The following is a 24,026-nucleotide window of genomic DNA, read 5'->3' on the forward strand; positions in this document are numbered from 1 at the left end:
ACTCTAGTTCCAGGGGATCTGTCTTCTGACCTCCATGGGTGTTTTATGACAGAGGTGCATTTACATAAATGCAGGCAATGCACACATAAAATAAAAGAAGGCCCCACCTGGTCAGGGGACTCAGATGAAATTCTCTTCTCTCTGCCGTGGATCCCATTAAGTCCAGACTTCAGTGAGGTACCTTTGAGGACTTCTGCTGACTGCTTGTCATCAGCGAACAGCTCTGGTCCCTTAGGGCTGGATAGAGTTGGCCATGACACTCCCCATATCCCTATGGAGGTTGTAGCTGAGCTCTTTACCCGGGACTTGGCTCCTACCATTTTCCTCCACTCAGTTCTCAAGCTTGGCAAATCTAGTTGTGACTGGCACAAGTGTTCTCAAATTAACTTTTTGGTTGGCAAACAGATTTCATTTGACAATTTCATATACTTTTTTTTTTTTTCGGTCTTTTTGAGACAGGGTCTCCCTGTAGCCCCAGCTGTCCTGGAACTATGTAGACCAGGCTGGCCTCAAACTCACAGAGATCCACCTGTCTCTGCCTCCTGAGTGCTGGGATTAAAGGCGTGCATCACCACGCCCAGCTAGATATACTTTTATCTGCCCTTCTCTACTGGCCTCTCCTGTTCCTCATCCCCTTCATTTTCATACAAGATACCCCATTACCCTCTGTTGCTCCCCACTTCCTCCCTCTACTTTCCTACTTTCATGTTGTATATATCTGCATGGGAGAAAATATACAAAATTTGAGTCTGGCTTATTTTGCTTAACATAATGATCTTTAATTCCATTCATTTTCCTGTCTTATTTTAATCAGTGTGTGTGCATCTGCTATGTGGCACATGTGGAGGTCAGAGAACAACTTGCAGGAGTCAGTTCTCCCCTCCTACCATGTGGGTCCCAGTGGTTCAAAGTACCTTCACCCACTGAGCCATCCTGCTGACCTGAGTATGTCATTTCATATTTTTACAGTTGATACTGTATGTATCACATTTTCTGTCTTCTTTTTATGACATCCAGACTGGTTCTGTATCTTGGCAATTGTGCACAGTACAGCAATAAACATAGATGTTCAAGTATCTGTGGTACAGATATTCCTCTGGGTGAATACCCAGGAGGCATATAGCTGGATCATCAGAGTTCTACTTTTAGTTTAAAAAAAAAAAAATTGTGCCAGGTGTGGTGGTGCATGCCTTTAGCCCCAGCACTTGGGAGGCAGAGGCAGGCCTGTGAGATCGAGGCCAGCCTGGTCTACACAGCAAGTGCCAGGCCAGCTGGGGCTACAGAGAGACCCTGTCTCAAAAGGGCTGTCTCCTTATACCTTGGCCCAGTTTTCAGTAATCAGTTTCTTGACAGCTCAATTATTTGTAATCATGGGCTCCTTACTTCAGAGGCTCAGGCCCGAAGGAGGCTGCTCACCTGGGGCTTTAAGGTCTGGTGGAACCAAAGCATAAACCTTCATTTGAGGTGTTACATACATAAATGGGTGTTGACCCAGGAAGGAATATACCAGAATGAAGTACCATGGAGTGGGAGTGTTGAGAGCTTGCTGTCACAGATATGACCAGGGTAACAGATATGCTGTGAAGATGCCAGTTGGGATTACTTTTTAAAATATTTTTATTAATTCTTTGAGAATTTCATACAAAGTTGGGATTCTTAAAAGTAGATGCCTGAAAAACAAACCAGCCTAGGGTCTCAGAGCTAAGGAGAAAGGGAGCTGTGGGGAATCCTGTTCAGGACAGGCCCCAGCCTTCAATGACTATGCTGACAAGCAGAACAGAATTTCCTAGTTCTATCTAGCTGGCATATTAGATTCAGATCTTAGGGCAGTTCCTCAACTCTGCCCCAAGCCAGTCTTGAACTTGCAGCAATCCTCTTGCTTCAGGTGCCAGAAAGCTGCGATTACAGGACTGTGCCACCATACCTAGCATCAACTAATTCCTTTATGCAAATAAAAGCAGGCAAGGCTTGGGGCCACTTTTAGCCCTTACACCTGGCTCAGTCTCCTGTCTTCCTCTGTGTATGCTGATGGTGGAGAGAGGGTACAGCCCATTCAGGTGTGATGTTCATTTGAGAAGGGGCAGTGAAGGGCAAAGGACTGGAAGAAAGGTTAGGTCCAATTACTTAACATATACTTGGTGTGGTGGGTGGTGGCACACACCTGTAATTTCAGCACACAGGAGGCTGAAGCAGGAGGATAGGTGGTAAGTTCAAGGCTAGCCTAGGTGATTTAGTGAGACCCTGTTTCAAAAATCAAAACCAAAGAAAGAAAGAAAAGAATTACCTAACATACAGTAGTAACAACTGTCCCTAAATCTAAGCCACTCCTGAAACAGGGGAGAGTCAGGGAAACATTAAGATCTAAAGTATTATGCTAATTCATAACCCTAGGCTTCAGAAAAGACACATTCAGAACAAGGGTTGGTTTCATTTTCCCAGATTTTCTTTTAATATAAAACAAAGATAAAACACATCTCAACCCTGTAATCTGCCAGCATGTCTTGTTTCTACAAGATGCATGATAGACAGGAGGACTACGTAGCAAAGAGTCTTTAAGAGCATTTGGTTGGGAAAAATAGAAAAAGCGGATCTCAGGGAAGCCTGGGCAAGGCCAGATGCTGAGTTACATCCCTGACCACTAGAGCAGTCCTTGTCTTTTCAGATCCTCATATGTCTTCTTGTTCACAACATTTCCACTGGAGTCTTCATATTCTTCCTAAAAAGGGAAGGGCATTCTGTTAGCTACAGGGCATCTGGAACCAATCTCACACCTAGCCTGATCCCACAGCAACGCTCATTCCCAGAGACTGTCATTCATTTAACACAGCTCCTCTCAACTGGAGTTCTCCAAGAGGGAACTGAGGCTGCTTCTAGGTGTCTAGGATGGTGCTGGTCATGACCCACCTTAGGGTACCCAGAAAAAAGTGCTGCATTCAAGTACTCATGTTTAAGGTGAGGAATCCTGGTAAGAAAGGTTGACCTAACAGCAGTTTGAAATGGCTCCAAGAAACCTAGGTCTCTGCCCACGGACCACTGCAGGAGTTGACAGAGAGACAAACAGGCTTAGCTTCCCACTTCTAGAGCAATAATGCTTCTTCTATTTTTGATATGGGAATTCAACATTGTAGCTGGAAAGGCTTTTGATGTTAAAAAAGCAAAACTGGTACTGGGCATGGTGGCACACGCCTTTAGTTGCAGCACTCGGGCAGGAGGCAGAGATAGGCAAATTTCTGTGAGATCCAGGCCAGTCTGGTCTACATAGGGAGTGCTAGGCTAGCTGGGGCTACAGCTGTCTTTAAAAAAAAAAAAAAAAAGCAAAACTGAATCCTACTGACCTAGAAAAAAAGATAGTCCACTGCCAGTCTCCATGGGACTTGGGGGCTTTTCCTACCACACCACCCATGCATGGCACTATCTCTGAGACATGCCACTTGGATGACTTCAAGACCAACAAGGACACTTCCTCAGCCCTATGACAGGAGCACTGCTCACTAGATGTGTTCCCCCGAGGAGACCTGAGATACTGCAGACTTCTAAGAATCCCCATGGCAACACAGGAGATTGGGTGCAACTTCAGTCTCAGCACAACTGTCTTGAGACATAAAGAACGAAAAAAAAACACCACTGGGCTTATGTGTAGTCCATCTGTAGATACTGTTCCATCATACTTACTACTGCAGTAGACCTGTCCTCTCCTCTCTACATGCTGAGGGAGCTGTCACTAGATGCCATCCCCAATAGCACTCACCTCAGTGTCAGGCTGCCATCGTTCAGAAGCCTTCTGCAGTTTCAGCTTAGCCCACACTGTAGGATAGAGATAAGCAGCCAGGATTAAGAGTCACCCACTGGCTACAGCATTATAATACTCTGCCCTCTCCCAGCCAGACCCCCTGAATGACTCTGCCTTTCGGATTCCTGTCTGCCCTCAAATGGAATTTTGATTCTGGATCACCTATAGATAAAACTTCCTTTTGGTTTTTTTGAGACAGGATCTCACTACATAGCTCTGGCTAGCCTGGAACTCACTATGTAGGCCAGGGTGGCCTTGAATGCAGAGGTCCACTTGCTTCTGCCTCACCTGAGTGTTGGGATTAAAGGGGTGTGAGACCACACCAGGCCTTTTTTTTCTGGTTTGATAAAACTTTTACTGCAAAATCTACCACAATCTTGCATTGGTGCAAAAGAAATGTAGATAAGACTTCTTAGTTTGGCCAGGTGTGGTGGCACACACCTTTAATCCCAGCACTCAGCAGAAGCAGGTGGATCTCTGCAAATTCAAGCAAGGCCAGCCTGGTCTACATAGTGAGTTCTAGGCCAGCTAGGGCTACAGGTCAATCTGCAATCTAAAAAAAAAAAAAAAAAAAAAAAAAAAAAAGAACCAATACCTTCAAAAAAAGTTAATGTGCAATAATCTATGGAAATTACAGGAGAAAGTAAGTGACTGGTCTTAAAGTTCATCATAGAATACTAGATATTGTCAAATGGGTTTACTTAAAGTCTAGTGCATCTACTTAAAAAGCTTTATTGGACATGTGTCTCTAATCTCTATATATCTTTTTTTTTTTTTTTTTGGGTCTTTTTGAGACAGGGTCTCCCTGTAGCCCCAGCTGTCCTGGGGAACTCACTATGTAGACCAGGCTGGCCTTGAACTCACAGAAATCTGCCTGCCTCTGCCTCCCGAGTGCTGGGATTAAAGGCGTGCACCACCACGCCCGGCTAATCTCTATATATCTATTACTAGCCACAGTCAGTTACTTTCTGAGATCCTTGGCACCTGAGCATGGATATAAAGTCAGGTAGATTTTGATGGTAATGTTTTTCACATCTACTAATTAACATGAAACAAATTTTTATGCTTCTTCATGAAATGGAGATTTTTTTTGGTCTTCTGTCCTGGATTCACTATGGAGACCAGGCTGACCTCAAACTAGAGATCTGCCTGCCTCTGCCTCCCAAGTGCTGGGATTAAAGGCATGCGCCACCATGCCCGGCTGGAGATCTTTTTTAAAGGTTAAAACCTCATTCAATTTTATGTTTTATAGGGTTTATACTGCGTATAATATTGTATAACTGTATTAATTCAACTGTAATCCTAAAAATTTACAGCCAACTTTGAAAGAGATGCATCTTAGCTCTGGAAATAGTTATTGAATATGTCAATGTTATTGTAATGAAATGCTTCTTCTAAATATGTGGTTATTGAATAAATAATTAAAAAAAAGCCTTCTTGAGGGCAGCAAGGGTGGATATGATCAAGAGATATTATATACATAATTAAAATTGTCAAAGAATTGATACAATGTATTATTTAAAGGTTTGTTTTTTGTTTTTTTTTTTTTGAGACAGGGTGTCCTTGTAGCCCCAGCTGTCCTGGAACTTACTATGTAGACCAGGCTGGCCTCAAACTCACAAAGATCCGTCTGCCTCTGCCTCCCAAGTGCTGGGATTAAAGGTGTGCGCCACCACGCCTGGCCTTATTTAAAGTTTTTAAAATTTGTTTTGATTTATTTTTATTTTATGTGTATGAGTGTTATGCCTGCCTGTGCTTAAGTGCACCCATTTTGTGCAATGCCCGTGGAAGACAGAAGAGGCATCGGATTCTCCTAAAACTGGAGTTCTGGACTGTTAGCTGCCAAGTGGGTACTGGGATTTTGTAAGAACAATCAGTGCTCTTAACTGCTGAGCCATCTCTCCAGCTCCCACAACGTATTATTATTTTTTTTCTAAAAAAAGAACTTTCATCTCTAAGATTGGTGTCAGGCTGGTGAACCTGCAGGAGACTACTTGGGATAGGTAAGACTGGCCTGCTTCAAGGACAGTGACAAAATAACAATGGATGATGGTTGAGAAGGCAGAACTACTTACATAACAGCACAATACCCCTACACAACCACCTGCATTATGACTGCCTCAAAAAACAGCCAACATTTGCTGCCATGTTTTCTGTGTGTGTGTGTGCATGACCTGAGTTCAGATCCTTAGCACTCATATAAAAGCCAGATGTGGTAGTGCATGTCTGTAACTACAAAATGCTGAAGGGGGTAGATGAGAGGGAGAGGTGGACACAGGTAGATTGCCAGAGCTCCTAGGCCAGTCAGCCTAACTGAATTAACGGGCTCTGTGTTCAGTGAGAGCCTACCTCAAAAAATAAGATGGAAAGTGATCAAGGAAGACATCCAACAGTGACCTCTAGCATTCATATGCACACAGGTGTATACCCACACACACGTACCTAAATATGGGACCCCCACCCCCAACCCTGCTGCTCTGCTCACTGAATCGTAAGACTGATCTCACTTGTGATCTTATGAGCCTGACTCATAAGTAAGGGAAGACAATAAAGTGAGTTCCTAAAGCTGAATGCGTATAAAGTGCAATAAAGCACTCGGAAGGCAGAGGCAGGTGGATCTCTATGAGTTCAAGGCTAGCCTGGTGTATAAAGAGTTTCAGGCCAGTTGGGGCTACAGGGAGACCCTATCTCAAACAACAACAACACCTCCCCCCCAACAACAAAACACAAACCCAAAAACTTACACAGAAGTTTACAGACCCAGACTAAAAGCCCTTTAAAAAATTTTTTTTTAATTTATTATTTTTATTTTATGTGTATGAGTGTATTGCCTGCATGTAGGTAAGTGCACCTGTGTTGTACAATGCCTGTGGGGAACAGAAGAGGATGTTACGAACAGTTGTTAGCTGCCATGTGGGTGCTGGGATTTAAACCCAGGTCTTCTGCAAGAACTGCCAGTGTTCTTAACCGCTGAGCCATCTCTCCAACCCCTAAAAGGCCTGTTTTAACTGCAGTATAGAACTCTTCTCAAGGGAGATGTAATTAGTATGGTTGACTAGCCCATGTGCTAAAAGATTCAGTAATTGTATATCGGTCTTAGCTTTACATATTTACAACCCCTGACCTTAGGCTTGGAGAACTAGGGTACTGGGACAGTGAGTTTAGGAACAGCCACTTGGTCTGCCCTAGGAACAGTCAGCAGGCTTACTTACAGGAGACAGCATCTTCAATCTGTGTCACATTAGCAAAGTGAGCAGTGTTTGGGATGCCCAAACACCTCATGCCATGGGCATGACGCCATTCCTAGAAGAGAAGTAAAGGGACAATATGAGGTGAGAACAGCTGAGATAGCACTAACTCTACCCTACCCACAAATCTGCCCCAGCCCTTTGCAAGACTCCAAATAAAGGCAGCATTCCTTCCATGGGGTATGTCTATATACATCTGGCTGCAATTGACACAAAGCTCTTATTTCAAAGCAGCACTGAACATCTCAGGCCTATAAAACTCAAGATTCTAGATTTAGTGGTGTTAGAGATAAGATTTCTGGGGCATAATCACAGAAAAATACAATTCTAACTTGTCACTACCCATGCTGCGGGAGAAGTTGATACAACTCCAGCAAACTCCAACACCAGCTTAGGGATGTAATGGGAAGTTGGTGCCTCTCAAGGCAGAGGAGAAAACAGCTGATAAGGTACAAGAAAGGATGGAGATGGAGCAGAGAGAAACCCTGAGGAAATGACAGCTCTGGCTGTCATAATAAGCAACCATGGGCTTTACCCTGGACACCAACTCCAAGCATCTGAGGTGGTTCTGAGAAACTCTCAGCCCACAGAGGGACTCAGAAGAAAAAACCAGGACCAACTAGTGTGTCAGAAAAGAGTTCACATAATTCACCATGCTTGGTCTAATATAAGTCTTTTCCAATAAGTAAAATGTCCTCTCAGGCACTGAAAATTGAAGGCAGGAATTTAACAAGGTGAGCCCATTTCCTTGAGTACCACCTAGATACAACTTTTCAAGAACAGGCTGAGAGGGCTGGAGAGATGGCTCAGCGGTTAAGAGAATTGACTGCTCTTGCAGAGGACCCAGGTTCAAATCCCAGCACCCACATGGTCGCTAACAATTGTAACTCCGACCCAGGTTCAAATCCCAGCACCCACATGGTCGCTAACAATTGTAACTCCAGTTCAGGGGATCCAATACCTTCCTCTGACCTCTGTGGGCACTGCATGGCACAGGTGCACCTACGCACATGCAGACAATAAACTCATATAGCTCCAGGGCATTCAATGCCCTCACCTGGCTTCTGAGGTCACCTGCATGCTTGTGTGGTAAACACATGCACTCAAGTAAAATACTCACACAGAAAATAAATAAATCAACCTTAAAATAAACACGAACACTAAAAGAAAGCGGGTATGGTGGTGCATGCCTTAAATCTCAGCACTCAGAAGGCAGAGGCAGGGTGATCTCTGTGAAAGCAAGGCCAGCCTTGTCTATATAGGAAGTTCCAGGCCAGCTGGGGCTACAGCAAGACTCTGTCTCATAACAACAACAACTAAAAGAAACTGTTAGCCCCTCCTTTTGGGTCCTCAATAATAGCAACGAAATAACCAAGGAGCCAGACATGGTCCAAGGTGCTGGCAGAAAGACAAAGAGAGAAGTCTGAGAACAAGCAGAAGAAAAGCAGAATGTAGCTCGATTAGCAGAGCAGCAGTGCACCCCCAGAGACTGCCTCAGGTTTTCTGGGCTAGTGCTAGTGTCAAAGGTCCTGTGCGTAGGCCTCTCTCATTCCTTCCAGCTCCGGACATCAGCAGTCCTCCCAGGCTGCTCCCACCCTCTTCTCTAAAAGCGTGGGTCTACTCAACTCCCAAGAGAAATGGCTCAGAATTTCTTACAGCAAAGTGCCGCTGGAAGGCCTTTGGGCCCCGATAGGTGTAGTTTCCACAAATCTCACAGTTGTAGTTGATATTTAGACCATGAAGCTTATATAGCCAGTAAGGGATGGGCTAAAAGAAACCAAATTACAGCATTAGTTTACCCAGCTCTTGGGATCTTCACAACGGGGGTGGAGAAAGTGGGGTCCTGTGAGGCTTACTTTGCCGTCCCAGCCCAGGGGCAGGTTTTTGGGGTTGTAGATGATTTCATTCTCTTCGTCTTCACTTTCACTCTCACTGATCTGCTCCTCCTCCTCCTCCTCTCGCTCTTCTCCTGTCCTGGCTTGCTTGCGCTGTACATTTTCATGAGTGAGCTGTCGCTGTTCCTAAGGCAGGTCATAAATAAAATCAGAGCAAGAAGGGACATTTCCCTTAAATCTTGTTGACTTCTCCCTTCCAAGGATGATGTTCTTAGCATTGGGAACATTGGGCTGGTGAGATGGCTGTGGGTACAAATAAAGAGTTTGCTACACCAGCATGATGACCTGAGTTCAATTCCTAGAACCAACATAAAAGGTCACATCTATAACCCAGCACTCCTAAAGATGGGAGGTAGAAACAGAATTGCCCAGAAGTTTGTGGTCCAGCAGTGTGGCAGAAACAAGAGACCCTGCCTCAACAAGAAGGCAAGAAGCCTCTCGGAAAAGGCATCTTCTGATAGGGTGTGGTGGTGCACACCTTCAATCCCAGTACTTGGGAGGCAGAGGCAGGCAGATCTCATGGGAGACTGAGACCAGCCTGGTCTACACAGAGAGTTCGTGGTTAGCTGGGGCTAACGCGGAGACCCTGTCTCAAAAAACCAAAACAAAACAAGTATCACCTGACCTTCACATGCATGCAACACACACATATCATAGGTATGTACACACAGTAAGTAAATTTCTAAAAAGAGAGTAAAAGCAAAGTTTTGTTTTCCTATCAGAACTTTGGTTAACAGGCCATATCTGATTCTTAAGGAAAAAGTCCAGGTTTTTAGGCCATTTACCTAAGTATGCACCTGACGCTACAGATCATCACAGAGCAAAGTCTCATCTGTTCACCTGTCAAATAGTTCCTGAACCAGCCCCGACTCCTCCTGCTATGACACTCTGTCCAAGATGAGTATTTTCCAACTCACCCTACATCTCCTCATTTGAATCTAGTTTCCATTTAGCTGTCAGATTTAGCTGTTCATAAAACCAAATCTAATAGCACATATACCTGCCTAAAGAATTTTTGTGTTTTATTTTCTGCAGGTCAAATCTGGGACCTTGTGCATGTTAGACAAGGGCCGAGCTACATTCTTGGCCCTTACAGAACTAATTTTTTTTATGTGTATGAGTGTATTGCCTACATGAATGGGTGCTGAGAACTGAACCCAGATCCTCTGCAAGAGCAGCCAGTGCCCTTAACTGCTGAGCCCTCTCTCCAGCCCCCTTTGTTGGCTTTGTATTGTTTATAGGACATGAATTCCCTACATTTTCTCTGACTGCTCTATCCTTCACACAGCACACTCCGGACCACTGAATTTCTCATTATTTCAGGAACACAAAAACTTCCTTTCATGTTGCACTTGCTATTTCCTCTGCCCAAAATACTTTCTCTCCCTCTTTCTGTTTAGAAAACTGAACCTCAGTATGCTGTATAATATATACATTTTAACTGTTGTTTCCCTAGATCATAATATGGGTTATTCAAGGGCCCAAGATATTTACTTTATATCCAAAAATTTAGCATAATGCTTTGAAACCAACAGCCATAATAAATAAATGGTGAAGGAAAGGTAAAAATTCTATCAGTAATGACATAATGACAGCAACTTCTAGAAACCATAAAGTGGAGCTGGTTAGAATACAGAGGTGCTGCCCCCTGGCTGAGAAAGCTAAATGCTCCCAAGAGGGAAGAAAGCAGAGGGCATGCCTGTGCCAAGGGCAGAAAGGCTTCTCAGCCATCTTCAGAGGCTGGCAACCCATACTGCTACCTACACTCTCATAGCCCAAGTTGAATGTGCAGATTCCATCTCTGGTGTTTGGCTAGTCGGTCTGAAATCATTCATTAGAGAACCAACAGGTAACTAGTTCCCCGGCTATGTGGGTGGGTCCTCAAACAATGTAGAATCATCATGCCCACGGCAAATGACAGAAATGTGAACAAGCCATCTTGGGCAGGGCAGGGCCTCCCACCCACCTTTCAGCACTTCTGAGAAGTGCAGGGAGAATGTTCACAGCCATCTTGGTTCTGCACTGCTGTCCTGTTAGGCTTCTCACAATCTTCTCCACATGGGCAAAATGCCTTTCACAATAAACCACGTCTGAAAAGATGCTGTGACTAGCCTTTCTCTTACTTGCCTTTTGAGTACTTGTTTCCTGAGCTCCCCCTGGTTTGTGCTGAACCTCAGGCAAAGAGCCTGCATTATTCTCGATCCTGCTCAAAGAGGAATCTGTTTTCTGTGCCTGGCCTTGTGGGAATTGGGCAGCCTTGGGAATATCATCTAACAACAGACAGGAACCTACTGGCGAGCCAAGGACCTCAAGAGAACTCCATCTGTGGTAAACTAGTTTATTGCCCACCCCTTCCTTATTTGAACCTGAAAAAAAAAAAAATCCTTTCCCTCTAACTTCCACACTCAGGAGGCTTACAGCCCTTAGCAGTCTGTACTTACCCCCAGAATCTCCACGTATTCATAGATCTGGGCTTCTAGGAAAGCAATGTCTTTGTTCCTCTCAGTGTCTCTGAGAACAAGAAATAAGCCATGTCACTCAAGTGTTCTTTTTGTACCCAAAGCTTTATTTTCCATAATCTATTTACTCCATGATTATATTATAAACCAAGGGCATAGTCAGGTGTGGTAGAGCTTGCCTTGAATCCCAGCACTGAGGAGGCAGAGACAGGCTGATTCAGGCTGATTTCCTTTTTTTTTCTTCTCTTTTTTTGGGGGGGTCTTTTTGAGACAAGGTCTCCCTGTAGCCTCAGCTGTCCTGGAACTCACTATGTAGGCCAGGCTGGCCTTGAACTCACAGAGATCCACCTGAGACAAGCCAATTTCTGTGAGTTCCAGGCCATAATCTATTATGGTAACAAAAAAGCAGATGAAACACCATTTCAATATCAGAAACTTTACCTGCTCTTACTCCTGAGCATAGATTGTCCTAAACACAGTGATAGTCATTAATGGAGAAAAAAGCCTGTGTGCTACAAGCTTGTAACCTTAGCACCCCAGAGGCAGCGGTCAGCAGATCATGAGTTTGAGGCCAGCATGGGCTACATGGCACAACAGTTTCTCAAAAAAACCAAACAAGGGGTTGGAGGGATGGCTCAGAAGTTAAAAGTACTGGCTGCTCTTGTAGAGGACCTGGGTTCAGTTCCTAGCACCCACACGGAGGCTAACAACCAAAGCCAGGCATGGTGGCACATGCTTGTAATTCTAGCACTGGGGAGATGGAAGCAAGAAGACCAGAAGTTCAAGGTCATCTGTAGCTACAAAACAAGTCTGAGGTCAACCTGGGTCAATGAGATCCTGTATTAGAGAGAGAGAGAAAAAAAACACAAAAGCAGAGTTGAAGACCAGATCTATCTTTATGAACTGAGGTTGGAGAGAAAATAGGCTTTACATCCTCTGTTGTGATAATATTCTGAATGAGAAAGAAGTTTAAAAACCAGAGTACAGCACAGCACAGCCCCAGCATTGTGCTGCATGCCTTTAATACCAGCACTCTCGGGGCAGAAGTTGGGGAACTCTGTGAGTTCCAGGCCAGCATGGTCTAATAGCAAGATCCAGGCTGGCCAGTACCACAGTGAGGCTCCATCTCAAAAAGGCAAACAAAAGAATCATAAAAACCAGAGCAGGGGCACCACCCCAGCTACTCACCTTTTTGTGCCTTTTGATTTGGGATTTTTGGCAAACAGAGAGGTATCCAGCGACTCCAGGGACTTTCCTTTGGTGCTGAATAGCCTCTGAGCTCGCTCTTCTAGGGTCCTATGGAGGTAAGACGAGTATCAGATTTTAGGGTGACCTTATGACACAAGATTTTTGCAGTGTGGGCTAACAAAGAAAAAATCAGAGTCACTTTGAGAATCACCTCCAAACACAGCAATTAGGACTGTTTTGATAGGAAAAACCAGACTCTTACCCTCCACATTTCAGGCCTAAAGCTAAGAGTGCAGATTTCAATCTGTCCAGACCCAGGGAGGCCAGCTCCTACAAAAGAGAAACCTGTTATAATGTAATATGAAAAGTGTATGAGAGATAATAAATGGAGGGTGTTGTGTGGGAGTTCCCCAGGCACCAAGACTTCACTCTCCAGAGCCAATCTCCTAACATTCCAAGTCCTCCCAGGACCAGCTTCAGTCCTTGCTGCACTCAGCCACACTGTACTGTTCTATCATCTCTACCCCACCTTAATGTAGATAGAATCATTATTATTATTTTTGCAGTATTGGGAATTCAACTCAGGCCCTCACACGCAAAAGGGAAATTACCAACTAAGATACATCCCCGGCTTCTCTTTTTAAAGTGTTATTTTGAGATAGGGTCTCACTATACAGCCCTGGCTGGCCTAGAACTCCCTACATAGACCAGGCTAGCCTTGAACTAGGAGATCCACCTGCCTCTTCCTCCCAAGTACTAGGATTAATGGCATGCATCACAATTGGCCCTTTTTCTTCTTTTTTTTCGGTCTTTTTGAGACAAGGTCTCCCTGTAGCCCCAGCTATCCTGGAACTCACTATGTAGACCAGGCTGGCCTTGAACTCACAGAGATCCGCCTGCCTCTGCCTCCTGAGTGCTGGGATTAAAAGCATGCCAGGCCAGGCCTCTTTTTATTTTTTCACATTCCTTGTACATGTTTGTTTCCCGGAAATGGACTTATAGTCCAGGGTATTAAAGATAAGAGAGCAAGTGGTCTCTCTGAAAGATTGCCAGGGCTGCTGAGATGGCAGCAGGTAAAGGTACTTGCTGCCAAACCCCACAACTTGAACTCAATCTCGAAGACCCAGATGGTAGGAGGAGAAAACCATCCTACAAGTTATCCTCTGCTTTCCAAACATATGCTGTGGTACACACGTGCCTGCATATAGAAACAAAATAAATGTAATAAAAAAGATGACCAAAGGAGACCAGTATTGACACTGGGAAACATACCTCCCAGGAGGAGAATGCAGAGAGGTCAAGATGAGCTCCAGCATGGGTCAGGGCACTGCTTGTCTCTTTCTGTAAGGGTAGGAAGTTTATTAAGATCCAGGTTAATAAGAGGAAGGTAACCAGGGTTGGCTGCCCCCTTGTTTATACACATTTATGACTAAGGATCAAATTCATACAGGAATGGAACAGAAAACAGGTGACCCATTTTGTCCCTCAAAATTCAACTTTATTAAAAGGAGTTTAGATTCTGATTATATTATCTGATCAGATATTGGTGAGCAGGAACCACATAGCAGTTGAGATGTGGCTGGTGAAAATTCTGGGCCCAGGAAATAGTCAGTGGGTCTTGACCAATCTTGTTCTGAAGTGTGTAAAGAAACTTAGCATACTGAGCTGTGAACAGTCTCATGGTAGAGTTGATAATGAGGTTGGCATCTAGTGAAGCAGAGGCTCAGGATTAAAATAATCAGCTCAGTTCTCTGGCATGAACACCCACTGAAGCTCACCGGCCATCCAGGGAAGGTTCCATTATCCCACTTCTTCTCAAACTCAGTCTGAATCTTCCCAAAGAGTTCGTTCTGGTCTTGAAGGGGCTTCACTCTGTTTGTGTAATCCTGGAGGTACTCCAGCAGCTTCTCCAGGTATCTGCAGAGGAATGTACAACACAGAGAAAGCAATCACAGCACCTTTGATTAGTGTTAGGCACTGTAGACTACACTTGTATTTCTAACATTGGTTTTAAAAAATAGGCTGGGTATGGTGGTGCACACCTTTAATCCCAGCACTTGGGGGGCAGAGGCACGTAGATCACTGAGTTTGAGGCCAGCTTTGTTTATTACATAAAGTTCTAGGCCAGCCAGGACTACACAGTTGAGACCCTGTCTCAAAAACAAAAGCAAACCAACAAAAATACACATACATACAAACAGAGAACGAGACAGAGAGAGACAGAGAGAGAGCGCAAGAGAGAGATGAAAGAGAGGTAGGTGCTGGGGCCTTATTTTTGCTAGGCAAGTGCTCTGCACCTGAGCTATATTCCCAGCCCACTACTCAATGTAAAATGAGCTTAAATCTTTTTTCTCATCATCATTTAAATTCTGACCTCTCCTCTTTTTATCCTCAAGCTATAGTGCCAAATATTAAGGTCTTAATTAACTCACATATCAGAGACCTTAGGTAAACAGAATGTGAAAAGAACAGGTTCAGGGTACACTAATGAGAAGCATAATTACTCAAACATAACTTTCCCTCTGCTATCAGGTCCAAGCACATCATTTCAGTCAGTCTTCCAAACCTTACTTTTCCCCCATGAACTCTGAAATCACAGAGGTCTTCAAACAGACTTTTTTGCAATTAGACAAAATCAAGTCCCAACAGTACAGGATAAGACTGAAGATGTCCCCCAAGATACACTCCCTTGTCCACAACCAAATATAATATCTGGAAACCCCAACGCTCAATAATCCTTATCATCCAGCAAGTCCGGGAGTCATTCATGCACACCACTCAGGCTGGAACGAAACCAGAACTTCGCCCTTAAACCTTCACAGTCCATTCTAACCAACTCTAGAAGGTCTGGTGACCACAGGTGCCTACCTCTTATACTCTGCATTCTTCCTTTCTTTAGGAATGTCAAATAACTGGTCAAAGATGGACAGGTACGTGATATAATCCAGCTTCTGAAAGAGGAAAGAATGACAAGATTCAGATGATTTGTAAGTCACAGTTAATCTTCAAGGGCTGGTAAAATGGCTCTTGGTTAGGCACCTGCTATCAAGCCTGACGACTGGAGTTCTATCCTTGGAACCTACATGGTAGGAGAGGACTGACTCCCCAAAACTGTTCTCTGGTCTATACGCACGCACACACACAAATAAGTATTCTTTAAAAAAAATCAAAATTGAGTGTTCTCTAACCAAATATAAAGACCTGGCTCATGAGTTTTTTTCTTTCTTATCATTCAGTCCCTACAGTTATTTTTTCATTTTTAATTTTTGTCTTTTTGAGACAGGGTCTCCCTGTAGCCCCAGCTGGCCTAGAACTCACAGAGATCTGCCTGTCTCTGCCTCCTGAGTGCTGGGATTAAAAGCGTGCACCACCATACCTGGCTGAGTCCCTATAGTTATTATACTGTTTAATACTATTGAACTGCGTAGATAACTGTCAGACATATAACTAACTATACAAAATAAAGATCTAATTAATGACTACTAACCTAAAAGAGACATTTGTTGGATATTTAGGACTCGCCAGGCTCTTGCATAGGACCTGTTTCGGTTCCTAGCACCTACCTCCTCTGTAACTACAGTTCCAGATGATTGGATGCCCTCTTGTGGGCACCGAGGGCATGCATGCATGTGGTGCACTTACATAATGCAAAACAATCATATACCTAAAACAAAATAAATAAATTTAAAAATTTTTAAAAATTATTTTGGGACTGGAGAGATGGTTCAGTAAGTACTTGCAGCACATACATGAGGACCCATGTTTGGGGCTCCAGCAGCCACGTAAAAACTGCACATGGTATTACATCTATAACCCCAGTGCTGGGGTAGGGCAAAAATGGGCAGATCCCAGGGACTCACTGGATAGCTAGTTAGTCTAGTAATAGCAGTGAGCTCTATTCACTGAGAAACCCTAAAAAGTAAGGTAGAGAACAACAGAGGAAGACTTCGACCTCTGGCCTCCATACACACACTCACAGGCAAATGCAACCTCCTCTGAGGTTATTTATTTTTACAAAAGTATCTTTGTTGCACGAATAATAAAGAAAATGTGCTTACTGTATTGACTGTAGAACTCTGACTTTCATTATGAGTACTGCTTTTCCAAGAAAGCTAACTATCTATTTAATGCTTACATACATTACAAGGAAGACATTGGAATTGCTTTAGCTCAGGGTCCTGACTTAGCCCCTAATCAGAACCTGTCTTCCCTCTCTGGGCCATACCTCAGACGCTTTCAGGTTAATGTACTTGAGGTAGCAGTTGTGGAGGTCAAGGTAACGGCCATATCCTTCTTCATCTGTGAACTCCACCAAGTCTGAAAGAATCACACATCAATGACTCAGAGTCTATAAACCACTCACTTGGACTTATCTTTCAAGTGGACTGCCTACCTGCTCTGTGTTCCACAAGGCAGCCCTTTACTCAAATGTCCAACCTATGCTCATCAGATGAATAGACCTCAAATTCCAGGCACATTAACTAAGTTAAAATAGCACAAAATATGCTGAGCGTGGTAGTGCACGCCTTTAATCCCAGCACTCAGGAGGCAGAGGCAGGTGGATCTCTGTGAGTTCAAGGCCAGCCTGGTCTACATAGTGAGTTCCAGGACAGCTGGGGTTACAGGGAGACCCTGTCTCAAAAAGATCGAAAAAAGAAGAAAAAAAAAAAAAAAGTACAAAATAAACATTTTGTGCCAGGCCAGTTCAGGATACCAACATGGCTCAGAAACCAGTATAAAAACATGGCTGTACAATTCTGGGTTTGTGGACAAACTTTTTTTCTCTCGAGAAAGGCTCCCACGTAGTCTAAGCTGGCCTTCAACTCCTGATCTTCCTGCATCCACGTAAGTGTTGGGATGTATCAACATGCCTGGTTTACGTGGTACTGGGAATTGAACTCAGGGTCTCAGGCATGCTAGGCAGGTACTCTACAAACTGAGCTATATCTCTGTGGGCAAATCTAAACCCAGTATTTTGCTTTAATAGCAGCACCCAGGAGGCTAGGGAATTTAAGGTTAGTCTGGAAAACATAGCAAGACTGTCTTTAAAAAAACAGCTGTGCTGGGCATGGTGGCACATGCCTTTAATCCCAGACCTTGAGGCCAGGCTTGTCTACATATCAAGTCCAATGTACCTGATATCAATGAAGGAGGACAGAGGCAGGTATCAGTGTTATTTCTAAAAAAAATTTTTTTTTTGGTCTTTTTGAGACAAGGTCTCCCTGTAGCCCCAGCTGTCCTGGAACTCTCTTTGTAGACCAGGCTGACCTCAATCTCACAGAGATCCACCTGCTTCTGCCTCCTGAGTGCTGGGACTAAAGGTGTGTGCCACCATACCTGGCTGGACTGTTTTGAAGAGACAGGCTCTAACTATGTAGCCCAGACAGGCCTGGAACTTGTAGGAAAGAAACATTAAGCCCTACTTACTTTGTGCTTCTTCACTGGAACTCTCTCGAGTCTTCAAGAGGTCCTCAAATTCCACTGACATTGGCACACAGATCTGAGGGAAAAGAGAAAAGCTGAGGTGGGTTTGCCACAAAGGCTGTAATTTCACACACTCACTAAGATGGACTCCTAATACTTGCTTTGCCTTGGTTTTTTACAGGGAGCTTCCTAGTAGTATTCACTGGGTCTGTGTTCTTTTCCTTTGTTTTGCTGTTTGAGTAAAAAATCACTAAGTTAACATGCAACTAACATATTTAGAAAAACTTAAGAAACATACAAAAGGGGCTGGAGAGATGGCTCAGCAGTTAAGAACACTGGCTATTCTTGCAGAAGACCCAGGTTCAAATCCCAGCACCCACATGGCAGCTAACAACTGCTTGTAACTCCAGTTCCAGGGGATCCGACAACCTCTTCTGTCCCCCTCGGGCATTGCACGACACGGGTGCACTTACCTACATGCAGGCAATACACACATACACATAAAAATAATAATAAATAGGGCCAGAGAGATGGCTCAGTGGCTAAGAGCACTAACTGCTCTTGCAGAGGACACGGGTTTGAGTCCCAGCACCCACATGGCGGCTATGAACCATCCTTAACTCCAGTTCCAGGGGAATCCAAAGCCCTCTTCTGACCTCTGTGGCATTGAATGACACGGGTGCACTCACATGCATGCAGGCAATACACTCATACACATAAAATAAAAATAATAAATAAAATATTAAAAATAAATAAGATATTAAAAAAAACAATAAAAAACTAGAAATATGTGACCCTTTCTCCTTCTATTAAAGAAGGGAGCGAAGATGTAGCTCAACTGGTAGAGTACTTGCTTAGCATACACAAAGCCCTGAGTTTGATTCCCAGTGTGGCAAAAGCCAGGCAGAGTGGTGTATATCTATAAACCTAGCAATTGGGAGGTGGAGGCAGGAGGATCACAAGTTCAAGGCTACCCTCAGCTGTATAGCCAGTTCAAGCTAGTCTGGACTACGTAAGACCCTATCTCAAAACAAAATAAAGCAAGTAGGAGCTAGGGGAAGTAGCTCGGTGGTATAATCCTTGCCTACCATGTGCAAAGCCTAGAGTTCAATTCCCAGTATTGAAAGAAAGAGAAAGAACAAACAATTTTCCAGTTCCACCATCATAAAAGTTCCTTTGGTCAGCAGGGTAAGGTGCTTAGTGGGTTCTAGACAATTGAAACAAAGTCCTCATTATAACCATATTTGTGACATTGTCACGAATATGATGGCACTGTAAGATTACTTTGGAGGAGATAGCCTAGGAAAGATATTGCATCAGAGTTGGCATTGGGCCTGAATCCTGAAGGTATAATGAACTTTGGAAGTGAGCAGAGTATCTTCGTGTTGGATGGATCCTTTATGCAAAAGATTTCAAGAGTTATGAGTACAATGTATTGGGTGGGGGCAATTCTTATGAAAGATTAAAAAAAAGAAGAAAAAGTAATTTTGGGTAGAAGAACCTAGACTATGGTACAGATTGGACAAAATCTTGACCAACCCAATGGGGAGTTTTGGAGCAAAAATGACTCATTAAAGGGGTCTCTTGGGGCTGGAGAAATGGTTCAGCGGTTAAGAGCACTGACTGCTCTTGTAGAGGACCCAGGTTTGATTCCCAGCACCCACATGGTGGCTATGAACCGTTCTTAACTCCAGTACCAGAGGAATCTGGGCCCTCTTCTGACCTCCGCGGCACTGTACGAAACAGGTGTGCTCACATACATGCAGGCAATACACTCATACACATAAAATAAAGTTCAACTAGATCATTGAGAAAAGAGGAAAATTGGCTAGGCATGGTGGCACATTCTTTAATCTCAGCACTCAGGAGGAAGAGATAGGTGGATCTCTGTGAGTTCCAGATCAGCCAGGGTTGCTTTATAAGACCCTGTCTCAAAAAATCAAAAATAAATAAATAAATAAATAAATAAATAAAAATAAAAATAAAGAAGTCTCTCATTGGGCAGAAGAAAAATGAGCAAGCTTTAGTGCCAGTGCCTTCCCTGTGTTCACTCACTGGCTGAGGAAGGAATGTGTGCTCACTGCAGCCAAGTGGCAAGTTCCTTATTGGAGAGACATCTGAATGGCACACTCCATTCTTTTTTGTTTCCTCTAGTGTGTTCTTTGGATAGGTTTGGGGAAATACTCTGGGAGACTGTACCTCATTTGGGTGCTTCCGATGAAATTCTTTTATCTGCTTGAGTCTATTATAGAATTCAGCAAACTCGTTGGGTCCTGAAATGGCATTGAGCTCCTCCTTTCGTAACCTGAAATTTAAGAAAAAAATTCAAAGAGCATAAAGCACAAAGTCAGTCCTTTAACCACGGCTCCTCAGAAGTACTAACTCTAGGACGGGCTGTGACTGTCACTTACCCATCTTTATCATCATACAAATCCCTCAGGTTTCCGCTGACTTCCATGTACCTCTGAAAGGCAAACACAAATTCATCAGAATGAAACAACTGTAAATAGTAAAGGTAAGTGAAAGATAAAGGCTCTCTGGGCAAAGCCCAGGGAAACCTCAGGAGATATGTTCTTAAGAGTTCCCCTGCTTTTAAGAGACAGCCTGGTTTCTGGTTAGCATTTTAAACAGGCTGATTTGATGATTACCTAAATGATATGACAGGAAGGGTGGCAGAAAGCTCCTATCCTTACTACTCATGACCAGCTTTCACCATAAGAGATGTTTCTTCCTTTGACTGAACAAAGTTCCCATGTAAAATCCTTAAAAACAAAAAGGTTATTCAAGACAATAGCTTGACGGAGTATACAGGTTGAATATAACATCTCACAGGTTCCTTTTGGAGTCAAAGTATATTGGCTAAGGATGGTACAGACCACAGACCCATCTCCAAACTTTTGACACCAGAATCTGTTTCAGAAGTTGGAATTTTTTTTTTTTTTTGGTCTTTTTGAGACAGGGTCTCCCTGTAGCCCCAGCTGTCCTGGAACTCACTATGTAGACCAGGCTGGCCTTGAACTCACAGAGATCCACCTACCTCTGGCTCCTGAGTGCTGGGATTAAAGGCGTGCACCACCATGCCCATCGAGAATTTTTAAGTTAGAAAAGATTTAGTACATATTAGGTGACATCCCTAGTAGAATCTGGAACACATATTAATAGTTCTACATTTTATTTTTTATTTATTTAATTTTGTTTTTGAAATAGGATCTCACTATAGCCCTGGCTGGCCTAGAAATCGATATGTAGATCAGGGTGGCCTTGAATTCATTGAAATCCACCCATTTCTGCCTCTTGAGTGCTGGGATTAAAGGCGTGTACCACTATACCTACAAAGAACTAATGAATGAACAATAGAACACACACTCTCTAGAGTGAAATGGTAGGAATTATTAAGTTGGGGGCTAGAGAGATGGCTCAGCGGTTAAGAGCACTGGCTGTTCTTGCAGAAGACCTGGGTTTGAATCCCAGCACCCACATGGAAGCTAACAACTGTCTGTAACTCCAGTTCCAGGGGATCTGACAGCTTCTGTCCTCTGCAGGCATTGCATGACACTGGTGCACTCGCCTACATGCAGGCAATACATGTATACACATAAAATAAAAATAATAAAATACAAAGACCACGAAAATTGCATTGGTTCAGGCCAAGTATCAATTACAAATGAAAAGAGATCAGAGTTTTGCAATCAAAGAAAGTGCAACTACACCCCCCACCCCCACAAGTATCTTTTAGTTTTTAGGGTAATTTTGGATTTGGGAAAGCTTGAAGTCCTGTAATCTAAACTGGAAATTAGAAGCTCTAATTAGGTCTTTGTTTTATTTTTAATTTTAAAGAAAAGATCTCATTATCTAACCTAGGATGGTCTTGAATTAGAGGCAATCCTCCAGCCCCAGCTTCTGAGTTCTAGGATTACACGTGTAAGTCATCACATCTGGCTGCTTATTTTACTATTTTCTTTCTTTCTTTTTTTTGTTCTTTTTGAGACAGGGTCTCCCTGTAGCCCCAACTGGACTGGAACTTGCTATGTAGGCCAGGCTGGCCTCGAACTCACAGAGTCACCTACCTCTGCCTCCCAAGTGTTGGGATCAAAGGCATAAGCCACCATGCCCAGCTATTTTACTATTTTCTAAACAGGTTTAAAACACATGGAGAAGTAGAATCATACTAGCTATGTGTTATGGCACTTGCCTTTAATCCCGGCATTTGAGAGGTAGAGGTAGAGGCAGAGGGGCAGAGGGGCAGAGGCTGAGGCATCTCTGCGAGTTGGAGGCCAGCCAGGACTACTCAGTGAGACCCTGGCTCAAGGAAAAGAAAGTAGAATTATACTATAATAAACTTCCATTTAGCCATTACCCAACTTTAATAATTATCAACAGTGTTAGTCATAAGTACTTCAAAACAGTGTCCTGGAAGGAAAATATTGATCTACAGTACACCCCTATTTTCGAAGACAAGAGACAGTAAGTACCGTCTTTGCCAGGATTCCTTAGAAATATCTTTCACATGCAAGAGAGCTACAAGGCACTGTACACGACATCTTTCTGAGCAACAAAGAATAAGTTTCCCACTCAGAGTAGCGGAGGAACAGTAGTGCAGCCGTAGGACATCTATGCATGGGAACAACCTGAGACAGGCTAACCTAGGCACCCTGGATCAGGGCTCAACTGAGCCTCTGCACCTTCCCTGCCTGCTCTTTTCCAGCCCAGCCCGAACCAAAGAACAGCAGACATAAGAGGCACTCACATCTTGCATGGTCCAAGTGCGGTGATCGGAATTGATCTGGTCCCGAAGCTGAAAGGCAAAGGGAAACACAGGCGCCGTTACTTTGAGTTCAGGGGTTGAAAGGCCACCCGAAGGCGGAATTTACTGGCTTAGGTCTCAGCAGCCGAAGCAGAGGTGGTTGCTGAGCCCTAGGAGGACGTTAGTGAGGCCAAGTGCGCGGAAGCAGCCCAGAGCGAGGCGAGGATGGGCAGCGGGGAGGGTGTGAGGCCGAGGAGAGCGCTGGGGTTCAGCCCGGGACCGCGCGGCCCAGCTCCGGATGAGGCCCAGGGCAGGCCCCACTCACCGTGGACTTCTTAGTGAGCATCTCTTTGGCCATGACGTCCATGAGCCGTTCCTTCTCCTCATGATAGCGCCGCTGCTGCTCCAGAATTGTCTCCATTTTCCCTTGGCTGCAGCGCTTCTATTCAGACCACCAACACGGCCGGAAGCACCGCCTGCCGCCTTGCGCGCCCGCGTCCCAGCGCGGTGCATCCGGCTGCACCAAAGTTCCGTGAGTCCCGGAAGTGCCTCGGAGGACTCAAGAAAAAAGGAACACCAGGAGGAGAACGAGTGGGTGCTGCTGGCTGCAGTGACAACACTGCCCTCTGCTGGCCGGAGGTGTGGCGGAGGGATGTCCAGAGGCTGGAAGGTGCCTCTAGAAGGCCTGAAAAATCTTGGAGCCCAGTTGGCTGCGTGGGGCTTGCTGGGATTAACTGGCCTGAAGGACAGTTGCTTGGACTGAGTAGTTGAACAGTACCAATGGGAACTGGGAAGCTGGAACTTGAGTCTCTAGTTTTCAGTGTGTGACCTCTGATGATGTTTTTCTCCTGTCTAGACTTAGTGTCAGTAAAATGGAAATGATGTTTTTGTTAACAAAATTCATAGGTGGAAACAGCCTCGTTATTTTTTTAAATTTATTTTTATTTTATGTAGATGAGTGTTTGACTGCATGAATGTAAGTGCACCCTGTGTGCAATGCTTGTGGAGGCCAGAAGAGGGTTGGATCCCCTGAAACTGGAGTTATAGATGGTTGTTAGTTGCCACCTGGGTGCTGGGAACTGAATCTGCCCTCTGCAGGAGCAGCCAGTGGTCTTAACCATTAAGCTATCTCTCCAGCCCACAACCTTATTGTTTATCAGCAGGGGAGTCATTAAATAAAATGCGATTCATGCTGGGTGTGGTGGCAGAGGCAGGCAGATCTCTTAGAGTTCAAGACCAGCCTGGTCTACATAGTGAGTTCCAGGACAGCTGGGGCTA

At 44.2% G+C, this 24,026-nt stretch overlaps 1 protein-coding gene across 1 annotated transcript; it reads right to left on the reverse strand.

Moving 5' to 3' along the window:
- Positions 1 to 2,411: 2,411 nt before the first annotated feature.
- Positions 2,412 to 23,266, reverse strand: Sf3a3 (splicing factor 3a subunit 3). Its single transcript, XM_008850223.2, has 17 exons — positions 23,074 to 23,266; positions 22,752 to 22,799; positions 20,416 to 20,468; positions 20,204 to 20,309; positions 18,008 to 18,080; positions 16,806 to 16,897; positions 15,449 to 15,531; positions 14,359 to 14,497; positions 13,853 to 13,921; positions 12,843 to 12,910; positions 12,581 to 12,688; positions 11,375 to 11,444; positions 8,895 to 9,059; positions 8,695 to 8,805; positions 7,003 to 7,093; positions 3,749 to 3,804; positions 2,412 to 2,716 (listed from the first exon to the last, which is right to left on the reverse strand). Exons 1-17 carry the CDS (start codon positions 23,167 to 23,169, stop codon positions 2,639 to 2,641), a joined length of 1,506 nt encoding a protein of 501 aa, XP_008848445.1. The 5' UTR covers positions 23,170 to 23,266; the 3' UTR covers positions 2,412 to 2,638.
- Positions 23,267 to 24,026: the final 760 nt, after the last annotated feature.

Source organism: Nannospalax galili, unplaced genomic scaffold (assembly GCF_000622305.1).
Source record: "Nannospalax galili isolate Female #2095 unplaced genomic scaffold, S.galili_v1.0 scaffold944, whole genome shotgun sequence".
Classification (NCBI taxonomy): domain Eukaryota; kingdom Metazoa; phylum Chordata; class Mammalia; order Rodentia; family Spalacidae; genus Nannospalax; species Nannospalax galili.